The sequence below is a fragment of the Hevea brasiliensis genome, chromosome 1, assembly GCF_030052815.1.
Source record: "Hevea brasiliensis isolate MT/VB/25A 57/8 chromosome 1, ASM3005281v1, whole genome shotgun sequence".
NCBI classification, from domain to species: Eukaryota; Viridiplantae; Streptophyta; class Magnoliopsida; order Malpighiales; family Euphorbiaceae; genus Hevea; species Hevea brasiliensis.
This window is the reverse complement of record NC_079493.1, coordinates 117,545,508-117,564,816: the sequence shown is the minus strand read 5'-3', so window position 1 is coordinate 117,564,816 and position 19,309 is coordinate 117,545,508. Positions and strand designations below refer to the sequence as shown.

The following is a 19,309-nucleotide window of genomic DNA, read 5'->3' as shown; positions in this document are numbered from 1 at the left end:
GAAAATGGAAAGCGCGGGACTCAAGAGGACTTAAATCCTCTGCCACACGAAACCCCCCCACGCTTTCTCTCTCTCCTCTGTTTCGATTTCCGACACATCCCAAACCATACCCAATACCTCTATCCGGCGAAACAAACCCTAACTCACCAAAAAATCTCGAGTTTCCTTTCCTCTTCCTCACTTAACTCACCGAACCACCATTACCCAATTTCATTTTGGTTTCAATGGCTCGCACCAAACAAAAATCCCCTGTTGTTGCAGCTGCTTCATCTTCCTCGTCAGCCTCCGACAATGTTCCTGTCGCGGCATTGCGGAAGAAAATGAAAGGTAAGCAAAATGTGCCGAAATCAAAATCAGTTAGTGAGTCTTCTCACTCGTCCAAAGGTGTCGAATCCCCTAAATCAACACCAGAAAAGAAAAAGGCGGTACAGAAGCAAGGGACGGATGCTAAAAGGAAAATGGGTATCGAAAAACTTTCCGGTTCAGTGGATAAAGCACTGTTGGATTGCAAATTCATCAAATGGGAGAACTTTAATCAGGTAAACTTTCACTTTAAAGAGCTTTTTGAGTTTCAAGGCTGGTTGGGTGTCTGTGAATGTGCAAATGAGTACTACCCTAGGCTTGTACAAGAATTTTATAGAACCATGAGAACTGTTGATGATGAGGATCGATTTGAAGTGATTTTGAATACCAATACATATAGTGTTTCTGTTGAACTGATAGCCACGGCTTTGAAATTGCCCAATGATGGAAATAAAATTTCCTCTCATAAGGATGTTGCTAGGGTAGCAGGGTTCAATCTGATTGAGTTTGAAAATGAGGTGTTCCCTGTTAACACTGCCAAAAATGAGAAATCCACCAGTACCAAAGCCCTCCAGCATATCAAAATTATTCACAGTATGGTGAACTATGTGTTCTGTCCGAAATCTGGCAGTTATGGCTATCTGAGTCACTTAGACATGTGTATTATGTGGCACATTGTGAACAAAGTTAGGTTGAATCTAGCTTACTTAATTTTCAAAAACATGTGCAAAGCCTATGGAATTGGCAAACTGCCATATGCACATTTGTTGACTGCTGTGTTTAAAGAGCTAAAGGTGAATGTCACTAAGGAAAGCTCTAGGGCTGACTTGATAGTGCTTAGAGAAATACATTCAGACACTGATGGGAGAAAGACCAGATTTGAAAAGGGTGGTTCCTCCTCTGCTAAAGTTGATTCTGGTTCTGCTAGTGGAGTTTTGAATGAAATTCAAGGGCTAAGGGCTACTGTTAATGAACATTTTAGTTCAACAACTCAGTCCCTTGACATTCTCAGGAAATTTGTGGATGTAGTTGACTATAAAGTGAGTCACCTGCTCACTCAAAATGAGGAGCTGAAGAAGTTGATAATGGACCTTCAGCAGGCCAAGGAAATTGCAGCTCCAAACAAAGTTGAGGCTGCTACTCAGGTTTCTGCTGATAAGGGAGAAAGCAACAAGGTTGAAGAGTCTCCTGCTGATATGGCATGTGAAAGTGGCCAAGTTGCTGAAGCTGAACTTGAACCTGTAGTGGATGCCCATGATGAGCATGCTAGTGACCAGATCCTTGAACCTGAGATTGGTCCTAAAGCTGATGTACCTACTGAACTTGATGATCCCAAGGATGTAGAAGCTGAAAGTGAGTTACCCAAGGAAGGTGAAAAGGTTCTAGAATCTGAACAAGTTGTTGAACCTCCACCTGCTCCACCAGTTGAGACTGCTGCTGTTCCTACACAGCACCAGGAACCTTCTCTCAAAGACCACCAAGCTAGTGCTCAAACTCAGCTATCTGCAGCTGCTGTCCCTGCAGCCAAGAAAGGTAAGAAAAGGTACAAGTCCACCATGTCCAATCCCTATCAGACCTTGGCTGCTGCTCTTGAACCACCTTCTGAAGATGATGAGGCCGAGAAAGATGATCAAGTGGCTGACCAAGCACCTCCGGCTCCTGTTATTAAACTGCCTAGGAAGAAAATGGTGCCTTCAAAATCCACTCGCAGGAGTAAAAGACTTAAATAGCATCTCATCTGAATTTTTAGTTTACTGATTGCATATTTAGTTTACTAGTTTGTTTGCTGATATTGGTTTTTAGTTTGCTACTGTCTATCTTACTGCATTTATATTTTGGCTCACATGATTCTTTTTGGGTACTTTCTCCTGTTTCCTTTTTGATTGATGACAAAAAGGGGGAGAATGGTTATGATGGATATGTGAATATGTGTTGATATATATACTTGTGTGGAAATGTGGTGATATATATGTGATGATACTTGTGTTGCTGGATATATGTTTATATTTGTGATTGATACTTGTGAAGTGTGAATATGTTTTATAGCATAATTTCAGGGGGAGCTTATGTACAGAAAATGGATTTCTTGGATATTATGTGCATATATTTAGGGGGAGCATTTTCGGTATACTATACTTGGATTTACATACTCACATATATTCTCACACACTTTTATTTTTGACTGATTGATTCAGTTGAGTTTTGTCATCATCAAAAAGGGGGAGATTGTTGACCCCGTGTAGCTCAAAATGAGCATTGATTTTGATGATAACAAAACTCAAAGAGAATCTATCTAACCTAACCTCAAAGTGATGTGTAGATTCTTTGTCTTATGCATAAAGAACCTTTGAAGTTGCATCTAAGAAGAACAGATACTCAAAGGCATTCCAAGACAAATCCAAAATGAGAAAAAGACTATTGAAATCAAGACTCAAAGCAAAGGTATGAAAAGCATAGTGTTAGAGTCTTAGGTCTTTTTGTGAAAAAGAATAGATGAGAATTTAGTCATATGGAGCTCAAAAATGAAAATTTATTTTCTGATTACTTTTTCTCATCATGACCTTAAACACAACTATTGGAACATTTTTTAAAGGTCTAAATCATTTTACATTGCAAGTTGAGACATGCAGCTGTTGACTTAGTTTCCTAACTGGTTTGCTAATATTTTCGGTTTGCTAATATGTTTGCTAAAAAAATTAGTTTGCTAACCAGTTTGCTGACTGCACCTAAAATTTCTTTAGTTTGCTAATTTATCAGAGCTGCTCAACTTAGCACAAAAGGACAAAATAACGGCTATTTTGCCTTGGGCAGTGTGTATAACGTTCCAAAAGGGTTTCAAACGGTCTAAAATGATTTGGGACTATAAATACACCTTCTTCACTTCATTTACACTTAATGAAAGCCTACATTTGAACTCCAACATTGATTTTTCATTTATTGCTTTCATTCAAGAGCATTTAAGATTTTGAGCTTCCATTGGCAAATCAACTCATCTCTTCTTTATAGTTTGATTTGTATTGAGTAAGAGTGAGTGTTGAAACATTGAATTGCATTCAAGAGAGGTTGTACAAGCACCTATTGAAGCTTGGGAGAGTTAGTGCTTGTAATTGCACTTGAGAAGGTTTCAAGCTACCTTGGTGTAAAAGCTTGGTGTTGAGAAATTGTAAAGGGCTTTTGGTCTCTTGCCTTCAAAAGAGCAAATAGTGGAGAGAAGACTCAAAGAGGGTTCTTTGAGAGAGTGGATGTAGGCTAGTTAAGCCGAACCACTATAAAATCCTTGTGTTTGATCTCTCTAACCTTTACCTCTTTACTTTTGAGTAATTTAAATTTCCTTTCTCATATACATGATATTGAATGTTGGTTAAATAGATGGAGTTGATAAATTTGTGGACATATTGAGTGACTTGAGAAAATTGATTGATGAATGCTTTGTTAGATATTGCCATATACATTGATTGAGAATTGAATTGCAACTTAGGAACACATTGTTGAAGTACATATTACTTTCTTTTTATATAGAAGAATCACATAGTTGAACAAAGCCACAATTTTTCATTAGGCTATAAGCAAGGGCCGAAAAATTGTTAAAGTCCAATTCACCCCCCTCTTGGACTATTTTGGGACAACAAGAACACAATTCAGGGGAAATTACCCAAAGGTGTAATTTAAAAACTAAATTACTAAAAGTGGATGGGAGGAAAAAATTATTTACTAAGAGGAATATTTTTTACTAGTAAAGGGGAGAGGCAGTCAGATTTAATTATGAGTAACGATTAGAAACTAATTTATGATAAAAAAAATTTTTTTTTAGATTAAAATTTAAAATTAAAAAATAATAAAAAATAATATTAATTCTTTTGTTTTTCTTTTATATACTTTTTTTCTTTAATAGTTATTTTTCAATATAATTTTACTTAATCAATATAAATATAATAGTAAAAGTATAATAATTTTCTCTTATATTTTTTTCCTTCAAAATATAAAAATAAATAAATAAATCCCTTTGTGACAAAAATTTATAAGAAAATTATTATTTCTATAAAAACTCACTTGTTTTTCCTTAGCTTTTTTCTACAAAATAGGCTTAGAGTTCATTTAGGTGAAATGAATGTACAAGTAAAATTTTTATATTTATTTCAAATATATAATTATATAATTAAGAAAAGTTAAAACACAATTATGATTTACGTTAAATAATTTAAGTCGCATAAAATATATAAAAATTGCATCAATCAATAATCTAAATAGCTATTGTTATAATTATTATCTTATTTAAATTACTCATCATATTATTAAAGCATTTAATTTGATCAAATTTGTGGTACTGTTGTTCTTGCTCCACACAGAAGACAAAGGAAGTTTCCTCTGAAAGTTGGATGACCGCGAGAATGCGTCAACCTCTGCCACCGACAGCTTCCACAATGGGGTCGCTTTATTTCCTTTTCCACACATTAGTATTCTTATTTAAACTTTGTACGCCATGACTTGCCTGCCTGGATATATTGCGTAGGAAGCCTTTCGTCATATATTAATATCTTTGAAAAAAAAAAGATGGAATAAAAAAAAAAAACCACTGCAGTTCATAAAATTATAACCCATTTAGACTCATTAACATTTATCTAATTATCTATTTATATATTGCGTAGTTATAATTTTAATTTTATTTTATTTAAATTATGCAATCTTCAATTAATTAAATTATTTATTTTTTATATATATTATAAAAAAATTTAATATCAATATATACATTAAGTTAATAGTATTTAATTTATAATCCATCAAATTAAAATAAAAATAAGAAAAATTTTATAAACAAAGATTCTTAAAAAAATAGAATTATAATCATTAGCTCAAAAACTAATTAGTAAAAAGTCTTTAACATACTTGCATAACACTAAATAACTTAAATATATTAAATAAAAAATATGATTAAAAATTAAATATCTCTAAATAAAAATATAATAAATATAAAATTATTCAATTAAATATTATCTAATACTAATAATATAAAGTGAAAATTTGAAATAAAATTATTATTTTTAATTATGCGTGTCAATTACTTGTGAATACAGGTGTCAACTCTTAATTAATATTTTTTTAGTCATATATATATATATATTTATTGGACCACTCATAACTATATTTATATATAAACTTGGACTGTAATGCACAATGCAGAGCGGGATTCACATACAACTACCAAAAAAGTTATTTTTTATTGACCAGGAGAATAATAAATTATTATCCTCTGGTTTTCTAGGGAGTTGCTGAAATGCAAGTGCAATTAGTCGATATTATCACCTTATTTCCTTAAAAAAATAATTTTGGCTGATTAATAATTTAGGAATTTTGGGTATATTAGATATTTTGTATATCATCTAAGTATACAAATTGACTTCTTAGATTAAATAATTGAAAAAACTGATTATATTGAATATAATTTCGTTAATCTTACAGTAAACTAAAAGCAAGTGTATTGAAATGTGAAATAGAGTTTTGATTAATTAATTCTAAAGCGAGTACACAGTTATGAAAATTAAATGCAAAAGTTGAAAAGTAAATGCAATAATTGAAAAATTAAATGATACATGGATTATTAAAGTTTGATTTGGTTGTTTGGTGGCGTTGTTGGGAATTTTTATATTGCCATTATAACTCTTATTGCACGTACTTGAAAGTCTAGAATATCCACCTTCGCATTTTACACATGGTCAAAGTTAAACTACTCATTATTTGTAGCCTCTTTTAATTTCTCATTACTTCTCGCATAACTACTTATGTTTGTATTTTATATTAGCATTTAGATATAATTTTTATATATAATTTATTTTTATTTATAATTATTATTATAGATATTAATATATATTTAATTAATTTTATTTTTTTATACTTTTTAGTTTAATTTTTAGAATTTATTTATTTTGTAAGTTAAATTTAGAGAATTTTGATATATTTTGATCAGAGCAGCTATTTGAAAGAAATTAGAGTTGAATTGTAAAATTTTAAAGTTGAGTTAAAGAAATCGAAAGTTGCACAACTTATGACGCAGCTTGTATCACAGGTTGTGTCATTGTCAGATATGAAGTTTTTCTTTGACAGAAGTTACACAACTTGTGACGTAAAGCGCAACACAATCGATTCAGCTTGTGTCATTTTAATGAAAATGGCTGACGTGTCACTTTCGTCCCTCTAATTTAATACATTACTTTCTCCAGAATCTTCTACCTTTTTACCCATTTTAGGGCAGACCTTTGAACCATATAAAAACTTCTTTTTCTCTTTCTTTTCAAAAGGAGAAAAACAAGGAGATTTTGCAAGTGAGAGAGAGAGAGGAAGAGGAGTACGTGAAATCATTTTGCAACAGCAGTAGAGGACATTTTCTACAACACTCCAATGGCAGATTCTTCATCATTTTACTGAGTTTTTCTGTTCCTTAGCTTAGATTTTCATTATTTCTTCATTTCTATACTTAGGTTTGTTTTGAAACCATGATTTATGAGTAGATCTTTGAGATTCTAGAGATGGGTTTATAAATATTGCTTTGTATTATAGTTTTTGAACTGATTTAGTCATTTAAATGAAATTTGCTGCATTTTGATTTATTACTTGTGAGCTTGTTGCCTTGCTTAATGAATGGCCCTCATTAAGTTAAGTTTTAATACTTGACAGATGGACTAAAAAGTGAATATTTGGGATAGATAATCTTGCAATAAACTTAATTTTCTTGGTGTTAGAGATAAGCTAAGAGGATTAAGGGGACTTTTAAAATCAATTAGAGCTTTAATTAAGTTTTTGTCAGGCTTGAAATACCGTGAAAACATGGTTTGATTTTGAAACCATGATTTGTGAGTAGATCTTTGAGATTCTAGAGATGGGTTTGTAAATATTGCTTTGTATTGTGGTTTTTGAACTGATTTAGTCATTTAAATGAAATTTGCTGCATTTTGATTTATTGCTTGTGAGCTTGTTGCCTTGCTTGATGAATGGGCCCGCATTAAGTTAAGTTTTAATATTTGACAGATGGACTGAAAAGTGAATGTTTGGGATAGATAATCTTGCAAAAAACTTAATTTTCTTGGTGTTAGAGATAAGCTAAGAGGATTAAGGGGACTTTTAAAATCAATTAGAGCTTTAATTGAGTTTTTGTCAGGTTTGAAATACCGCGAAAATATGGTTTGATTTGATGAATATCAACTTTGAAATGCTTGAAAAATATTTCAAAGAACTAAGAATTGATTTCCCTCAAAATTGTAATTCTCATGTATTTGGCTAAATTTGGGATAAACCACATGCAAACAATATTGAAAACCCTATCTCTAAAATCACTTTAATTTTTATTGAATTTAGATTTAATTCCTCCCAATTTCATAATTAGCAATTTCAATTTAAATTTTGGTAATCTAGTTTAATTAATTTAGTTAATTGTTTGATTTAGCTTAAATTCCCCAAATATCAATTTTAAAATTTAAATTTCATTTTTTTAATATCTTTAAATTTTACCATTCTAATTAACTTATTTTTTATTTTCAATTTAACCACAATTTCCTGTGGGAACGATATTATTTTTAAAACTATACTACTGTGACCCATGCACTTGCGGAAGCTATTTCACAGCTAACATCAGGTTTTTGGAGCCATTGCTGGGGAATTATTTGTTTTTAAGTTGGATTTTAATTGTTTTAAGCTGGTTAGAATTTTTATTTTCTTTTATTTTCACTGCTGTTCCTTGTGTTTTTCAGGTACTTTTCTTGTTTATGAGACGATCGAAAAGCACAAGTGATACTCAATTGTTGTTCAACCCTGAAATTGAAAAATTCTGTCGAGCCAACAAAAAAGGAATTTAAGAGGAGAAAGAAAGCAAAAAAAGAAGAACAACAAGGGTTTGACTAAGAGGAGAAAATTGAAAATATGGAGAATCAAAATAGTGCTATTGGTGGAGATAATGGAGAAAATGAGCAAAACAGACAGAATGAAGTTGTTAATCAAAATGATCCTCAGAGAAGATCTATGTTAGATTATGCTTTTCCTAGATGTGCAGATGTGAGAGATAATAGACCTATCATTGGAGCTAATCAATTTAAGTTAAAGACTGGTCTCATTCAAATGGTTCAGAATTCACAATTTGGAGGTAGCTCACTTGAAAATCCTCATTCTCATTTGAAGAAATTTTTGATGATATGTGGTACACAAAGGCAGCTTGGAGTTTCAGATGAAGTGATTCGGCTCACCTTATTTCCATTCTCTCTTCGGGATTCAGCATTAGAGTGGTATGACTCACTTCCACAAGCTACTATAGCTACTTAGGAGCAGCTATCTCAGGCTTTTCTCAGTTTTTCCCACCTGGGAAGACCACTCATTTAAGGAATTTGATGGTAGCTTTTAAACCAAGGGATGATAAAACTTTGTATGAATCTTGGATGAGATTTAAGGAGCTTGAAAGGCAGTGTCCTCATTATGAAATACCCAAATGGATGATTGTTCATAATTTTTACACCAGAGTTACTCCAGCCATAAGAAACACAATTGATTTACAAGCAGGAGGAGATTTCATAAGAATGACAAGTGAAGAATGCTATGATCTATTAGAGAAGATTGCTCATAATACCCATTTGTGGGGAAATCCGAGAGCACTTGAGCCAAAAAAGGCTGAGATTTATGAACTTGACTCAGTTAGCTACATGAATGCAATATTTGATCAGTTGACTCAATTTCTTAATGATTTTTACACAAAGGCAACAACCTCAACTCCTACAACTATGCAACAAGTTGCCTACACAAATGGAACCCAAAGTTGTGGAGTTGATTGCTCTTCTTATGGTGATAATTATTTGCAAGAACAAGTTGCTTATACAGGAGGTTATCAATAGAAATCTATGGGAAATTCTTAATCTAATGTGACAACTCAACATGGAGATCACAAGCAACTTTTGCTTAACAAGGTCAAAGCTCAAATTATGCTCATAACCAGCAGTATATGCAGCATAATAGGCCTCAGTTTTAGCCTCAATTTCAGCTCACAAGATAGCCACAACCTGGATATCAAGCAAGAGCACAATAACCCCTTCCACCTCATGAACCAAAGCTAACCTCGGAAAGCATGATGGAGAAATCTTTTGCTGAACAAAGCAAGATGAATAGCAAATTGGAGGAAGAAATGCAGCACATGAGCCAAACCATGGATCAATTACAAGCCCACAACCGTATGTTGGAGAATCAATTGGCTCAACAAGCAATGTAACACCCTAGGCAAATCCCACATCGGCAAAACACGGGAGAGATGCTGGGTTTATAAGTTGGCGGTTCGTAACCCCTAGTGACGCATTTTAAAACCGTGAGGGCTTCGGCCCAGAGCGGATAATATCACTAGTGGGCCGGGCCATTACATTTGTGCTATCAAATGTAACGGCCTGGCCCATTAGTGATATTGTCCGCTCTGGGCCGAAACCCTCACGGTTTTAAAACGCGTCACTAGGGATTACGAACCATCAACTTATAAACCCAGCATCTCTCCCGTGTTTTGCCGATGTGGGATTTGCCTAGGGTGTTACAATCCACCCCCCTTATGAGACTCAGCGTCCTCGCTGAGGTTTGCCCCACCATCACTCAAGGTTGCACGCGGAGCGGCTCTGATACCACAAATGTAACGGCCTGGCCCATTAGTGATATTGTCCGCTCTGGGCCGAAACCCTCACGGTTTTAAAATGAGTCACTAGGGATTACGAACCACCAACTTATAAACCCAGCATCTCTCCCGTGTTTTGCCGATGTGGGATTTGCGTAGGGTGTTACAAGCAAGCTCATCAGGAAGCAAATCCTATGGCAAACTACCTAGCCAACCACAAAACCCTGATGAATAATGTAAGGTTGTGACCTTGAGAAGTGGTAAGAAAGTTGGTCATGAGAGTGAAAACAAGAAAGAAGAAAAAGAGAGCACAAAAGAAGAAAAATCAGTTGAGAGCAAGAAAAATGAAAAAGAAGAAGAAAGCAAAAGTGAGCAAGATGAGGGAGAGAAGCCATACATCCCACCTGAGCCTTACAAGCCCACCCTTCCCTACCCTCAAAGATTCATCAAGCATAAACTAGACAAACAATTTGGCAAATTCCTTGAATTGCTAAAGAAGTTGTATATCAATGCGCCATTCACTGAGGCACTATCCCAAATGCCAAGTTATGCCAAGTTTTTGAAGGAGATTCTTACCAAAAAAAAAAGGCTACAAGATTATGACATCATCAACTTGGGAGAGCAATGCAGTGCTATAATTCAAAAGAAGTTACCTCATAAACTCAAAGATTCGGGTGTGTTTTCCATTTCTTGTCATATAGGTGATAATTGTGTGGCAAATGCCTTATGTGACATTGAAGCTAGCGTCAGCCTAATGCCTCTTTCAATATATGAGAAGTTGAATATGGGAGAGTTGAAGCCCACAAACATGTATCTTTCATTGGCTGATAGTTCAATTAAGTATCTAGAAGGCATTCTAGAAAATGTGCCTATCAAGGTTGGGAAATTCTACATTTCGGTGGACTTTGTCATTTTAGATATGGAAGAAGACACAAAAATTCCTATCTTATTGGGAAGACCTTTTTTGGCAACAGCTGGTACATTAATTGATGTAAAGGGTGACAAATTGACACTTAGAGTGGGAGATGATCAAATGATATTCAACATCAATCCAGCCACGAAAAGAAAACATGAAGAAGTTGAGTCTTGTTTGCGGGTAGACATTATTGATGAGATTGTTCAAGAGCATTTCAGAAAAAGCTGTTCACAAGACCCTCTTGAAAATTACTTAGTCCATGGTGGGAGCATTGAAGATGACAATTACAACATAACTGCTTTTGCACAACACTTGGAGAGCTCTCCACCACATCTTTAAGTCACAATTTTTTAGCTCGAGGAAGTGTAAACTTTGGAGATTAAACCACCATCATTAAAGGTAGAGGATGCCCCAAAGATAGATCTTAAACCTCTTCCTTTCAATATTAGGTATACTTTTATTAGACCCAATGGAATATATCCTATTATAATTAACGCACCTTTAACTAATATTGAGGTTGATAAATTATCAAGAGTTTTGAGTGAATATAAAAGAATTTATTAGATCACTCATAAATATATTTATATATAAACTTGGACTGTAATGCACAATGCATAGCAGGGTTCACATACAATTACCAAGAAAGTTATTTTTTATTGACCAGCAGAGTAATAAATTATTAGCCTCTGGTTTTCTAGGGAGTTGCTGAAATGCAAGTGCAATTAGTCGATATTATCACCTTATATCCTTAAAAAAATAATTTTAAAAAGTAAATGCAATAATTGAAAAATTAAATGATACATGAATTATTGAAGTTTGATTTGATTGTTTAATGGGAGTTGTTGGGATTTTTTATATTGCTATTATGACTCTTATTGCACGTACTTGAAAAGTCTAGAATATCCATCTTCACGTTTTGCACATGGTCAAAGTTAAACTACTCATTATTTGTAACCTCTTTTAATTTCTCATTACTTCCCGCACAACTACAGTGTCTTAGCTGACTACTCATTATTTCTATTAATCTCCTTTGAATTTATTTTCTAACTACTCACGCTTATTCATGTTATGTGTGAATAATTTATAATTTATATTTTTTAATTTAATTTTTAATTATATTTTAAATAAAATAAATTATTATTATTAAATTAATTTTAAATTAAAAATTTTCTTTTATTTAATTTAATTTAATAAGTTTTTATCTATAATAATAATAATTTTTTAATTAATTTATGTTATAATTAATTAATATTATAATTAATTAAAATACCTATTTAATTTTTTTTATATATTTATTAAGAGTAATTTTCAAGATTATTTTATTTAAAATATAATTAAAGTACTTTATTTAAAAAATAATTTAAATTTTATAAATTTTTTATATTTTTTCTCATAATTTATATAGATGGATATTTATTTTTTATAAATTATAAAAAATATATTAAATTAATGAGAAAATAAATATTATTTTAAAAATATATAAATATAATATTTTTTATTATTAATATAATAAAAAAATTATCAAATTGCTAACGAAGAATTGAATTATTTAATTTTAATAATAATGAAAATATATAATATTATTATTAATTAAAAATAAAATTTTATTATATTATTTTTAAAATTGCTACATCTAAATGTAAATTTTTTTTATTAATCTTAATTTTTTTATAAAATAATTATTTGAAAAAAAAATAGTTATCACTTTACATAAGTTTGTAATATAAAATAAATGCATTTCATAAAAGTTATAATTTTAAAATGTTATAATTTTTTATTATTAAAATAAATATTATAAATACATGCTATTTTTCAAAAGACAGATTTTATGATTATAATATTATAACTTTAATTGTTTTTAATCATATTTATTTGTAGCTAAATTTTCAATATTATTATATTTACAATTTATCTTTAAAATTCTACTTCTATATAAAAATATAGTTAAGAGATAATTTATACATTAAGATATAGATATTTAATTAAAATTTAAAAATAATTTTGATAAAAATTAATTATAATAAAATATAGATAATTAAAATATTAATTATAATTTTATTCGATATATGATTATAATGAAATAAGATATTCAAAGTTTAAGAAATATTAAATAAGAAAATTTAAAAAATTAATAATTAAATAAATATTAATTAGATATATTTAAATAAATAAATTATGAGAATGGTAACTAATAACTTTGAAAGAAATAATAAAATATAAAAAATATTTGAGCACATTTAGATTAAATAAAAATACTTGATGAAAAAAGAGTACTTGATGTGTATCAAAAATCTCAGATGATACTATTTATTGACAAATAAATGAAACTTATTTAAATAAAAAATAATTTATAACTAAATATTATTGAATTGAAAAATGGTAACAAAAACATTTAAATTCAATTTTTTAAAAATAAAATATTTCTTATTTACTTGGCGCCATAAGTTGGCTATGATGATGATGATAATGATAATAATAATAATAATAAGTATTAATTAATTTTAAGAAAGTAAAATAAAAAAAATATTAAATTATTAACATAAAAAATAATATATACTAATCATAAATAAGTCAAATTTCCATATTTTATTTTTATAACTTTTTATATAGACTACACTTTTACCTCTCAAATTTTTTAATAAGGATTTTATAATAAAAAATATAATAATACAATAAAAATATCTGTTAAAAATATGAAATAATTTAAGATTGAATTATATGATAATTAATTATTAGATCACAAATTAATGATTAATTTTTTTAAACTAATGGCCATCAATGATCTATTATTATTATTATTATTATTATTATTATTATTATTATTATTATTATTATTATGGAGTGTAATATTTGGTAAATAATGTTTTTACAAAAATAAATTTATAAAAAAATAATATAAATAATTTTTAAATATTATATTTAATCATAAAATATCTTAATTTTTAAAAATTAATGCAAAAATAATAATAATTTAAATCATAAATATTAAAATAATATTGTAAATAATAATAATAATAATAATTATAAGAGAAATAAAAAAATAATAATTAATATTTATAAAATAATATAAATAATTTGTAAATATTGGCTCTTGCTGCAAAATAGAAAAGTCTTTATGAAAATTAGAAAATATAATTAAAATTTCTAGAAGCTGCCAAGTAAGAAAGAGAAAATTACTATTGTCCTTTATTTTTATAAAATTAAAAAATATATTTAAAATTTATAGAAGTTGTAAAGAAGAAATTAGGAAAGCAAAAATTATTATTATCCTTTACTTTTATAAAATTAGAAAATATAATTAAAATTTATAAAGGCTACTAAAATTTAAAAATATATTTAAAATTTATAAAATCTGCCAAACAGAAAAGAGAAAATTACTATTGTCTTATTTGCTAAAATTCAAAAATATAATTAAAACTTTATAGAAGCTACCAAGTGAGATTGGTGAAATTTTTATAATTAAAATTTTTATAAAAGGTATTTTAATAATAATAATAATAATAATAATAAAAATAATAAAAAAGATAATTCATAACAATTAATTTCAGAAACATTTATTATTACTTATAATTTCATAATTAATTATAAATATTTTTTTATATTAATTATTATTTAATTTTTTTATTTATTTTTTAATTATTATTATTATTTATAATATGATCTTACATTTATATTCAAATTACTATTTTAAAAAAAAGAGGAGCCTTTGATAGCTTCCCAGACGGGGTAATAGCTGCCGCCTCTTGCCTGACATGGCTATAACATGATCCCAGAAACAAAAGGAAGAGTTCAGCTAAATAATAATAAGTGAGAGACTTAAGAGGATATTGGCGTGAAGATTCTTCAACTTTCAGAGTTAAATCATTTAACTTTTTATAAAAAGAGAGAGAATTTAGAGGAAAAACAACAGAATGAATCTGCAGAGAGATCTGCGCCTCTGCCCGACTTGCAGTGGAAGACCATGTGAGACGATATTTGTGGGAAATTTTTGTTTTCAGCATGCAGAGGAAAAGCTGTTATGTGATAAATTATTTTTTAGGAATTTCAAGGGATTTAAAAAATCAAAATTTAAAAATATTTTATAAAATTATGTAAATATAATACATTTCATAAAAATATAATGTTTATTGTGTAGAAGTGTAAATTATATTGTAAAATAAATTTTAATTTTTTAATTTTTTATTTTTCATATTTTAAAAAAATTATAAATATAAAATATAAAAATATAAAATTTATATATCTAATAAAAAAATTCTACCATAGTTGAAAGAGTCAACGAGCGGTAACCATTTGGTTAGTCAATTCTGGTGGCATTGTTTTGACGATGAAAATTTGGCAGCAATTGCCCAACTTCTACGTTCACACTACAAAGGAAATTCTTGTTTAGATTCATTTTGTTATTTAAGTTTATATATATATATATATCTACCTGTTGCACATTCTCATTATATATACTTGTATTTTATTTTTTTTATGTATGTAATATAAAATTATTATAATATTTAAATTTGATTATTTAAATTAAAATATTAATTTTGATAAAAATATTTATTAATTTAAATTTATTATATTTTTATGATAATTATACGTTCTAATAATAATAATATAGTTATAAACTTAAATGTAATTGTTGACCCCACAAGCTCAAAGAAGCATAGATTTTGATGATACCAAAACTCAACTAGAATCAAACTAACATTATTTTAAGTGTTGTGTATCTCAAAGAAAAAGACACAAGGATTTTATGATGGATTTGTGCTTCTGAAGAAAGGATGACATTTTAAGGATAACACAGGACGAATCAAAGGAGATAAAAGAAGAAAATGCTACCTTCTAAGGCTGCATTGAAAATCAGAATTGAAGGTACACATAGTATAGAAGTTAAGTTTTATTGATAGGATTACTTGTGAAAAGAATTGAGGAGTAAAAGTCAATGATGCTTATTTTCAAATCCTCAAATGATTTTTCTTTTAAATATCATTATTGGCCTAAAAATTATTTGACTATGATTTGGTGTGAAGTTTTATAGTTTTGAAAGTTATGCAGAAAAGTTTTCCTGGTATGCTAACTGGTTTGCTATTTTCTCAAGTATGCTAACTGTCTCAACTCTGCACAACATCGCAGAAAACGATAAAATAACGGCTATTTTCTTGAAATTCGTATCTGTAACGTTCAAATGAGTTCTGCAACGGTAAAAAACGTTCCAAAGCTATAAATACACCTACCTTTGGCCATTTTGTACTTAATGAAAGTCCCTCTACTGTTCAAAATCATAAAAGCTTTCATTCAAAGTGCTCAAAGTGTTTTATTGCTCATCATTGGCTTATTTACTCAACTCTTCTTTATAGATTCTGTTGTATTGAGTGAGAGTGAGTTTTAAACACATTATTATCATTTATGACAGGTCATTCAAGCACCTATTGAAGCTTGATTGTGAAAAGTGTTTGGGATAACACTTGGTAGAAGTGTGAAGCTACTTGTAAAAGCTTTGGTGAGAAGATTTGTAAAGGGCTTTTGTCTCTTGCCATTAAAAGAGAAGAATAGTGATTGATATGCCTCAAAGTGGGATCTTTGAGAGAAGACTCAAAGTGGGATCTTTGAGAGAGTGGATGTAGGCTAGTTGAAGCCGAACCACTATAAAAATTTCAGTGTTCATTTTCTCAACCCTTGCTCTTTACATTTATGCATTTTAACTTTGTGATTGATATGCCTTTGCTGATATGAAAATTGATATTGTTTGTTGATAACCTTGCTGCAAACTGAGAAAATTAGTTTGCTGCTAAATCTGTTGATATCTGAAATAATCTGCTTGTTATTTGTTTTGCTGTCAGTTAGGATATCTGATATTCTGCTCTGGTTGCTGTGTTAAAAATTTATCCAGATTACTGATATCTTTACTGAATGCTGATAGAATTTGTTAGATCAGTATACTGATTGCATATAACCTATCTTTGAATAAACTTGTCAATTGAGCTGTATTGTTCATATTTCACATTAGTCAATTGAGTTAAACCTAGCTACAATTTTCAAAGGTTTTGAGCAAGAACCGAAAATTATTTTTAAAGTCCAATTCACCCCCCTCTTGGACATATTTTGGGACATCAATTTGGTATCAGAGCTTGTCTCTCTTGCTTGAGGATTAAACCCCTTAGAGTGATCCATTTACATGGCTAGTTCATATAGAAATTCTGCTGGTATACCTGCCCCCTCAGCTGAAGGTTATTCCATCACTAGACCACCACTTTTTAATGGCACAAATTACTCCTTTTGGAAAACTAGAATGAGAAACTTTATACAATCTGTTGACATTGATGCTTGGAGAATAATTAAAGATGGTACTTATATTCCTTATAAAACCAGTGAAGGAACTGTACAAATTCCTAAAGCTGAAGTTGAATATGATGATAATGATTGGAAGAAAATTTCTACAAATGCCAAGGCTATTAATATTCTTCATTGTGCTCTTGATATTAATGAGTATAATCGTATTTCAGGATGTCAAACTGCAAAAGAGATATGGGACAAACTAGAAGTCACATATGAAGGAACTGATGTGGTAAAAGAGTCGAAGGCAAACCTCCTTATCCGTGATTATGAGTTATTTGAGATGAAACCTGGTGAAACTAATGCTGAGATGAGCACCAGATTTACAGATCTTGTAAATCTACTTAAAGCTCTTGGAAAGAGATTTGAGGAACAAGAACTTGTAAAGAAAATTCTGAGGTCTCTTATTCAAAGACGTGGGAAGCAAAGACTACTGTTATTCAAGACACCAATGATTTCAGAAAATACACCTATGATGAGCTAATTGGTTCTCTCATTGCACATGAGATGATTTACAAGAAAGATGAGAATGAAGGTGATCAAAAGAAAAAGAAAGGTATAGCTTTCATATCCGAAAAAGTAGATGAGAAAAAGAAAAATGTTGCTTTTAAAGCTAGTTCAAGTGATGATTCAAGTGCTTCAAGTGATGATGATGAAGATATGGCTATGATAGTCAAAAGATTCAAAAGAGCATTTAGAAAAGGTGGAAGCAAATACAAGAAGTTCACAAAGAAATATGCTCCAAAGACTCCAAATCATTCAAGTGAAATAGTTTGTTATGAGTGTAACAAACCAGGCCACATTAAGCCAAAATGTCCTACATTGAAGAAGAAAAACAAGTTTAGAAAGGACAAAAGCAAAAAGGCAATGGCAGCAACATGGAGTGATAGTGACTCCTCATCAAATGATGAAACAAGTGGCAAAGAAGCTGCAAACACTTGTATGATGGCAATTGAAGAAAAAAATGAAAGCTCACACATCGAAGATAGTGAAAATGAGGTAAATCTTGAACTTTCTAATGTTGATGAATTAGAACTTGCTTTTGTGAAGACATATGATAAATATAGAACTTTTAAAAAGAAATGCAAAATTTTAGTTCATGAAAATTGTGCTTTAAGATCATAAAATATTTCCTTGAGTATGGTTTCAAAAGAAAATGAATTTTACAAATCTCAAATGAAATTATTTAAGGAAGTTAATGATGAGCTTCAAAGATCAAAAGAAGTGTGTGAACAACTTCTTGAGAAAAACAGAATTCTTGAAGAAAAAGTTGAATCTTTGACAAGAGATTTATCTAAATTTACAAAAGGAAAAGAAACACTTGATATACTTCTTGGGAATCAAAGATCCACAAATGAAAAATCTGGAATTGGTTATGATGGATTTATGAAGTATGAAAAATACAAACAGTTTTTTGTTAAAGCTACATCTTTTTCTCAACCAAGTATTACATGCTTTTATTTTAATCATAAAGGTCATATGATTAATGCTTGTCCTATTAGGAAAGGAACCTTTAAGGCAAAGAAAGTATGGGTGCCTAAAGGAACCCTACCTAATGTTACTAACATTCAAGGACCCAAAGTTGCTTGGGTACCTAAGAACGATTAAGCGATTTCAGTCCGCTAAGGAGTATGCTAGAAACAGAACATTGGTACATTGATAGTGGCTGCTTTAGGCACATGACAGGAAATAAAGGCAAGTTTTTCTCTCTTACTTTGAAAGAAGAAGGTTATGTCAAATTTGGTGATAAAAGTAAAGCTAAAATTATTGGATGTGGAACTATTGGTAAAAATCCTTGCATAGAGAATGTTGCATTAGTACAAGGATTAAAGTATAATCTTTTAAGTGTTAGTCAACTATGTGATAATGGTTTTAAAGTTATTTTTACTTCTATACATTGTGAGATTCATGGAAATAATGTCATGTTTGCTGGTGCTAGAATAGATAATATTTACCTACTTGATTTAAAAAGTCTTGAAGAAAATTGTGAAACATGCCTTATGACTTCAGATGATAGTGCATGGTTATGGCATAGAAAATTAGGACATGCTAGCATGAGTACACTTGCTAAACTTTCTAGAAGGAACCTTGTTAGAGGACTTCCAAAGCTAAGATTTGAAAAAGAATTTCAATGCAAAGGTTGT

At 30.0% G+C, this 19,309-nt stretch overlaps 1 protein-coding gene across 1 annotated transcript; it reads left to right on the top strand.

The window, feature by feature from the left end:
• Positions 1 to 224: 224 nt before the first annotated feature.
• On the top strand, positions 225 to 2,033 carry LOC110671704 (uncharacterized). Its single transcript, XM_058154246.1, has 2 exons — positions 225 to 462; positions 577 to 2,033. Exons 1-2 carry the CDS (start codon positions 225 to 227, stop codon positions 2,031 to 2,033), a joined length of 1,695 nt encoding a protein of 564 aa, XP_058010229.1.
• The last annotated feature ends 17,276 nt before the right edge of the window (positions 2,034 to 19,309 follow it).